Raw genomic sequence first — 8,817 nt, 5'->3', positions numbered from 1 at the left:
TCCAAAACTAGATGCGATTATATGTATCTTTTTATAGTTAGACACTTATAAAGGACAAGAAGAGACAAAAAAGTGAGTCAGCTTTTCAGCTTGAGTTTTGGGTTGAGTGTCAACAAATAAAATATTTAAGAGGCATTTTTAAGAATGTCCAATTTTAAGGGTATAAGTTGAAAAGTGTCTACTCATTTTAATTTAGTGTCAATTTATCTATTATACCCTTAATGAAAAGCTATATTTTGAAATGGTATTCTCGACATTTTAAATGTCGTTCTTGACATTTGATTTTTTTATCAATTTGTCACGAATTTTGAGAAGTGGCTTCCATGAGAAGTTACATTAAAATAAATTTGGAAGACAAAATATAAAATATATATATATATAATACTTTAAAAAAATAACGTAAAAACAAAAAATATGATACTTTAAAAAAAAAATTTGATTTTTTTAACAATTTGTCACGAATTTTGAGAAGTGGCTTCCATGAGAAGTTATATTAAAATAAATTCGGACGACAAAAAAAAGAAAAGAAAATATAATACTTTAAAAAAATAACGTGAAAACAAAAAATATGATACTTTAAAAAAAAAACAAAAAAATCACGTCTCCGTGACACGAAGGCAAGTGTCTCCGTGTCACGGAAACATTCTCGACATTACATATATCATTCTCGACATTTGAACACTGTTTCATTAAAAAAAAATGAAAAAATCACGTTTCTGTGTCACGAAGACATTCTCGACATTACATATGTCAGTCTCGACATTTGAATACTGTTCATTAAAAAAAAAATGAAAAAATCACGTCTCCGTGACACGGAGGCAAGTGCCTCTGTGTCACGGAGACATTCTCGACATTTGAACATTTCATTTGTCTAGAATGACATTTTATTTTGAACATGACATTTCTCTACATTTAAAAATGTCGTTTTCGACATTTCTGAGTCAACGAAAAATATAGCATTTATTGTGATTTGACATCTATACTTTTGAAATAAATATGGCAGGTTATATGTCAAAATTTTATTCGTCAATAACAATTTTGCAAAAATGTCCATTTTTTTGTCTTAGTGTAGAATTAAAAATTGTTAATAAGGGTATTTTGGTATAAAATTTTCCAAATTGGACATTTTTGCAAATGACTAGGTAAAAATGGACATTTGATGAAATTTCCTCAATATTTAATGTGGTATTATAAAAGAAAAAAATAGAGTGTACGTATTTGATTTTCACTTAATAGTTATTTGTAAATCTTCTACATGTCAAATATTTGAGGACACAATGAATCTTGTCAATGCATGATCTACTATTTTGAAAATATAGTATAATTATACCATTTATTTTCTTTCTAAAAATTTGAATCTTTTACGCAACACGAGTTATGGACTTTTGCAACGTCTAAATATTGTCAAGAAAGTCATCCATATAATTCGTAGCAAGCAACGATCATTATAAAGGACGTTATGATTGTAATGGAACCTTATAATTTAAAATATTAAAAATCCTTCTATGATGAGTAGTAGGGGTGGATAAAATGTTCAAATCAGACCAAACCAAACCAAGTGGTTCAGTTTGGTTCTATCAAAAAAATTAATGATTTTGATTCTTTGAATCAAGAACCATTTGATTTTGGTTTTAATTTAGTTCTAGTTCAAAAACCAGAATCAGAACCAAACTTAATATTTAATTTTATACATAATAATTAGTAGAGACCTTAATTTTATATTCATTGGAGATAGCCCATTAATTTAATATAGTTTATTAATCAATTTTGGGTTATTAGAGATAAACAACCCATTAGTTGTCTACACTCTAATTTTGTATTTAGTTGAATTATTTCTGCTTCGCTCCTCTTCAATTTACACAACGTCGTAGCATACTGGCACTGGATTTCATCAAGTCAATGGAGTGTTATTTAAGATCAAAAAATAAAATTGATCAGTTACTTAAAAAGTGTTTAAACTCTTTTTTTACCTTGATTGTTTGATGTGTTATTTGTGTTCGTCACAAATAGAGAAACACCCAATAAACATTCATGAAATATGAAACGGTTAATGTTGCATGTAGAAATGAACGGTAAAAATTTTGATAATTCATTCTTTATTGTGGGGACGTGCCTTCAAAACTACTACAATTAATTTAGTGAGTCATTGCTATTACTTATTAAATAATTTTTTGTATGAAAACGAAAATTGATTTGTGTATTCAAATTATAAATATATTTTGTTTGTTAGTTATGACTTTTTTCATCTCGATGATTGAAATTTGAACTTCCTAAATGTTTGATGTTTATTTTCTTATTTAGATATAGATTACTAATTTATATGATGCAAATCTAAAAATTTAAGAAATGAAATTAGAACCAAACCAAATCAGAACCAAACGGTTTCGTTTCATATCTTTAAAAAAATCATTTGGTTTCATTATCAAAAAAATCATTGGTTCATGGTTCGATTCAGTTATCTGGGAACCAGAACAATACGGAACCATGTCCAACCCTAATGAGTAGTGACAACTAATGTCTTAGCCATAACAAAATAACTATTATAGAACCAAGATTCATGTAGTTAACCATCACAGAAAGTCACGATTTTATTTTTATTTTTTTATATTTGATTTTAAAACACTAACATTTCATTTTCAGTGTAAAACTGACAACCATTGACGACAACGTGAATTAAAATTAACTGCATGAATAAGTTGAGAAAACTACGCTTGAAAGGCAAACAATAAAGGGAACTAAATTAATTGGTGAAGAAAGAATAAACATGGATTCGTCGTTTTCAACATTAAACTATAAACATGAATCTGGATTCTTGTTTCTGTTAGAGTGTGTGTTTTTTCTGTTTATAAAACTAATAATTATACACTAATTTACACCATTATTAAAGTGTTAATTATTCTTAATGATGTGACAAATGTCTTTTCAATTTTTGGCGGTTAATGAGGTTACTTGAATTTCTAAAACTCTTCATTATTCTAATTACTCTTACGTGACATAATTTTAACTCTTGTTTTGACTTATGCTGTTGGATATATAATCGACAAATTTGTGGTCTTGTTGTTTATTTTAATTAATCATCAAATTATTTACCATAACTTTGGATTTTAATGATGATGTAAATTTTAATTTTCTTACCACAGATATTTCTTCAAAAAACTGAAAATAATTAAAGAAAACTCAAACCTTCGTGAATTGGATCTATGTAAAATTAAAGCAATCAAAGTTTTCTGTACTTAATTTTCGAACAATTTTGTTTCTCTCTTGAGAATTACTCAAACTGAACTAATCAATTCAGTTTCAGTTAAAAAGCTTGCATGGTTTTGATTTTTGAACGAAGAAGAAGAATAAGATGGTTGTAGGATAAAATTTAATGAAATGTATAATTGAAAAGTTGATATAATTTAATGAAACGTATTGTTAAAATTAATTATTTACTTTGATTTAAATTTTTATAAGACTTTTTTTTTTTAATCTATATCAAACATGAGCTAAATATATTTTGATAAGATTTAAAACGTATTCCGGCCTACTCTCTCGTGGAACATACAGATGTAGATACATATTTAAGCATTATCTTTGAAATGGAAAATACACTCCGGCCATTCTTTCTGTGGTTGCAGATATTACATAAAATGGTTCGAGTAGTCTATTTGAGGTGGGGTATGAGGCAATTAAAAGAAGAACAAAAATGTGTAGGGCAAGAAATGTGAGTGTATTCACGTGTAGCGTTTAAGAAATTCCAAAAAAAGATAAATGGACCCGTTTTCATAATGTGTCATCTTCACATATATATCGCTGTCCCATTTACAATTCTCTTCCGTCGCTTACATGCCAGGTTTGATCTTTCTTTCCTCTGGATATCTGGAAATAGCAATGGTTAAGATATTCATTAATGCGTTTCCATGGTTTTTTAATTTGTGTATGAGAGTAACCAGCCACGATGTAAATATTCATATATTTATTGATAGATAAGATTTAAACGATTATATAATTTATAATTATATAAGTTTTTAGATAGAGTACTTAATGTGGTATCAAAACTTTGAAAAATTTTGAAGTTAAGTCTCATACTATATCTATATATCAATATTGGGGGTCGGATATTTGATAAAAGGATGAACAATGTGTATACAAATGAAGAGATGTTCAAAAAACAAGATTTGAATAAATATAAAATATACATGGAGCTTCTCTAACTTGTCTATCTAGACGACTTATATTTGTGGAAAACTAAAAAATTGCATCACTGTAAATAAAACCCTTTTCTCTTTAAGGTTTTTTTCCCTTTTATTTGTTCGTGTTTTCTAAAAAATCGCTATTAATATTTCATTCTTTATTCAATCAAATTTAAACATTAATTTCAATTATACGTCTCATTACTATAATTAATTTATTACTATTGCTCTTAAGAAATTATTCATAATTTTAGCTTTTTGACATTTAACCCTTATTTATACAAGATAGACTAAATTTGGTGGATAGATTGGGAGAATGGGGAATCATGAAGCATTCACATCGATCATCAATACCAATTATCCTTGAAAATGACCCCTACCTTTTGTTTTTTAAAACACGTAAAAGTTTGGCAGCAAGCAGCCACTTAGGGTCCCACGTCATGCAACATCGTTGATCCTTGTCACCCTATTCTCTATCGTTGGATGCCAAACTATACTAATTTCACTTGTGATTCCTTCTTTTTTACTTTTCTTCAAAATTATCATTTGAACCTACACAATTCACGTCATTTGAAAATTTTATAGTATCAAAAAAGGGGCAAAAAAAACCCTACAAACTTTTTTATGGCGTGATGGTACTGCCAAGCATGCACTTGAAAGAAAAATAACCAAGTGTGAGGTTGAACTTGATGAATACATTTAGCCCCTACTTGCATGCTATTGCGGGTTCTTCGAGGGTTTACCCAGTGCGCACTCGAAAGGTAACGATTGCGGGTTCCCGCGTCATAAAAAAAAAAAAAAACATTTAGCCCCTACTGGCGTGGTTTGCAGGCTATTGCGTCAACCCGATAATTTACCCAGTGTTCATTCGAAGGGTAACGACTGTGAGTTCCTCCGTCATAATAAATAAATAAATAAATAAATAAAATAAAATAAAATCATTTAGCCCCTACTTGGTTTGGTTAACAATCATGTTTTTAGTATATTTTGATAAATTAAAAGTTGTGAATTTTTATAATGTATGATTTAATGAATTCATAAAAAAATAAATTTTAAAAAATTGAGGCCAAATATAATTAGCGTATATATAGAATGGACTAAAATGTGCAGAAAATGATTTGTACATGATGTGTTGTGTATGATTAGCCCGTGAGTAAGCCGAAGCTCCAATGCTTTCATTCTTTGCCATTACATGACAAAATCCAACTCCCACAAGCATACAAATTTCCACGCCGGCCACTTCACAAATCACATGCCACCAAAATCCAATCCCTCTATATTACCCATCTCTCTCTCTCTCTTCATCTTTCTCTCTAAATTCTGAAATCCCTTTTTTCTGAGCAGTTGCTTTCTTTTTCTTAAATTTTCTTCTACAGGCGAAAAAAATCTGCAGACATGAAAGAAGAGTCAATTTTGCCTATTTTTGACCTCAACCAGTCCTTTTTCTGTGCATGGGGCAAGAAAGAATATTAATAGCTCATCCTTAAGGAAAAAGATGAACAGTCTATTTCCTTGATTTGTTGACAGGATTTTCCGGCAAAAAGTTATATTACAGAAGCTCAATTATGGATCGTTTCCCAATGATCAGGTACCACTTTTAGTCTCGTCCCTTTCTTACTTTCTCTCTGAATTCTATTTGTTCATCTTGGAACACACCCCACCATACCCACTATCTCATGATGCGATTCACTGAGACCCTACTACCTTCACTCCCCTCTCACCAAATTTCTCCATTTTCAAGCTTGAATATGGACATGAATAATCAAGTTTATAATGCACGGCCATGGCTTGGTTTTCCCACATCCAAATCTTTGGGGAGTTTTGGGGATGCCAATGGCATGGAACAGTTGTTAGTCCACTGCGCCAACGCCATTGAAACCAACGATGCAACTCTTGCACAACAAATTTTGTGGGTTTTAAACAATATTGCCCCACCAGATGGTGACTCGAACCAGCGCCTAACTTGTGGGTTCCTTCGAGCCATCATCGCCCGTGCTGCGAATAGTGGAACCTGTAAATTGCTCACTACCATGGCAAATGTGCACACCAATCTAGCCATGAATAACCACAAATTCTCTATTATTGAACTTGCTAATTTTGTTGATTTAACCCCGTGGCATCGATTCGGATTCACTGCGGCAAATGCGGCCATATTAGAAGCTGTTGAAGGGTATTCAGTAGTTCATATAGTTGACTTAAGTATGACACACTGCATGCAAATTCCAACCCTGATAGACGCCATAGCCACGCGTTCTGAGGTGGCGCCGCTGGTCAAACTCACGGTGGCTGTACCCACAGAAGATTTCCCTCCTATGCTAGATCTTTCCTACGAGGAATTAGGCACAAAATTAGTCAACTTCTCAAGGTCTCGTAATGTAGTTATGGAATTTAGGGCCATTCCTTCTAGTGTTTCAAACGGGTTCTCTTCTTTAATAGAACAACTAAGGATGCAACATTTGATACGCGCAGAAAATGGGGAGGCATTAGTCATAAATTCACATATGATGCTTCATTACATACCAGATGAAACCCTACCAGTGGTTCAAAACACTAGTTCAACTCAAATTTCCATCGAAACTTGTTCGAGTAATTCCTTCCTTCGATCACTGTTCCTCGAGGCATTACGAAGTTTGGATCCGACAATCATGATATTAGTCGATGAAGATGCAGATTTTACATCAAACAATCTAGTGCACAGATTAAGGTCAGCCTACAATTATCTATGGATACCCTTTGACACTGTGGACACATTTCTGCCCCGGGGGAGCAAGCAGAGGCAATGGTATGAAGCTGATATTTGTTGGAAGATCGAAAATGTAATTGCTCACGAAGGACCTCAGAGAGTTGAAAGGCTTGAACCTAAAAGCAAGTGGGTGCAAAGAATGAGAAATGCGGGTTTTCGGGGAATTTCTTTTAGTGAAGAAGCCATTACAGAAGTGAAAAGCATGCTAGATGAACATGCAGCAGGCTGGGGACTAAAGAGGGAAGAAGAAGATGTTGTTCTTACATGGAAAGGGCACAATGTTGTGTTTGCTACTGCTTGGCTACCCATTTGATGATACCTTGGCTTGAAATTAATGTCAAATTATTAGTTTTAGTACATGTAACTATATTTTCTCCCATGATGTCTCTAGATGTACTAATTACTGATCAAATATGTTTTGTATGATCAAGAATTTTTCTTTCTTACCTGATTATTGTGCTCATAATTGTTTTGGATTCCTTGGAAACCAAAAAAAGCAATTGCTGCATCTATTTGCATTAGGGACTTCATTTTAGTTTTCATCGTAAGTCGAATGCCAGCAGCTACTTTGTATTATTTTCAAGTTGAAATTAAGCCATTGTTTGGTCTCAATTAAAATGAGCTATTTGTCAAAATCTGATACTTTACAACCGATTTTAATTGCACATTTGTTAAATCTCATAACTATGTCAACTTTTCAACATACATTTTATCAACTTTTATCAAAATCTGATATTTATTTATTAGTATTAATATTATATTTTTTTTTATCAAAAACTTTGTCAAACAATCTTCGAGTCTTGTTATGAAAAAAATAGCACACACAAATCTGTTAGGAAACATTTTTGTGTTTCTAACACTGAAATGCTGCATTGCCTTGTCATTGACATTGCACCACACGCTTCCATGTTATGCATAAATTATAGTTTGAAATGGTGACATGAGCACCTGTTTAGTTGAGTACAGTCCTCGATGAAAATCGACTTGAGCCAATTATTTTTGCGTGAAAATTACACCAGGTATCAACTTTTGGCTTTTCATTTATAAAAATATCACTTTTTTAAAGTCTTTACAAGATTGTCAATTTTTGACATTTTTGTCCCTCTAGATAATTCAAATACCCTTTATATCCTTCATTAAATATGGATTTGACTAGATGAAAAAATAGGACAAAAAATTTTAAAACATGACATCTCTCATCTCACTACTCAATTATTGACAATTTATCTTCTAATTAATGAAAAAATTGATGGAGATTTTCATTTTCCTCTCCAACCGACTCTAGCTCTCCCCTCTTCTAACTTCTTGTTTCTCTGCTCCATCTGGACTGACGACAACGATGGCAATTCCCTTAGGCAGTTAGGCTGCTTCTCTTCTTCTTCTCTTTCCTTCACTCTTTCACAAATCAAAACTTGCCGGCCCTTTTTTTCAACCATAACCGCACCGCCACTGTGCCACGTCCGACATCTACGTGATAGTGTCTCACTCACACCTTCGGCCAACTACCTACTCCCAATAAAGAAGAAGTGAGGATTGTTTGTCTAACTCTCCAACTTTCTTTAAATCTACAGAATCGAAAGGAAAAGGCAAAAATGATGATGTCCAAATTAGGTTTTTGTTCATGTGTGATATTTTAGCTTTTTACATAATTGATTTTAGGTATGTGGTATGGTTGCATGTGCATGCTTTTGTTTTTCAAATTTTGATTTGTTTCTGGATTTTTAGATGTGCACATTTTGCGATATATGATGGCCATGGAGGTTGGTTAGCTGTAAAGTACGCTGAGAAGCATCTTCACGTTAATGTTCTTTCAAAGGGCTTATCATGTGAGTTGGTCTGTTTATTTGAGAATTTAGTGTTGTAATTATTGCTCGAATTTTTATTTTAGAAAATTGCTAT

At 32.1% G+C, this 8,817-nt stretch overlaps 1 protein-coding gene across 1 annotated transcript; it reads left to right on the top strand.

Moving 5' to 3' along the window:
• Nucleotides 1-5,412: 5,412 nt before the first annotated feature.
• On the top strand, nucleotides 5,413-7,366 carry LOC111367236 (scarecrow-like protein 32). Its single transcript, XM_022987993.1, has one exon. The coding sequence runs from the start codon at nucleotides 5,852-5,854 to the stop codon at nucleotides 7,229-7,231; it is 1,380 nt and encodes a 459-aa protein (XP_022843761.1). The 5' UTR covers nucleotides 5,413-5,851; the 3' UTR covers nucleotides 7,232-7,366.
• The last annotated feature ends 1,451 nt before the right edge of the window (nucleotides 7,367-8,817 follow it).

The sequence above is a fragment of the Olea europaea genome, chromosome 18 (genome assembly GCF_002742605.1).
Source record: "Olea europaea var. sylvestris chromosome 18, O_europaea_v1, whole genome shotgun sequence".
Lineage (NCBI taxonomy): Eukaryota > Viridiplantae > Streptophyta > Magnoliopsida > Lamiales > Oleaceae > Olea > Olea europaea.
The sequence above is the reverse complement of the archived record's forward strand: the minus strand, read 5'-3'. Positions and strand labels throughout refer to the sequence as shown.

Excerpts from the sequence above, each read along its gene's own strand:
- LOC111367236 (XM_022987993.1), top strand. The coding sequence starts at position 5,852 with ATGATGCGATTCACTGAGACCCTACTACCTTCACTCCCCTCTCACCAA.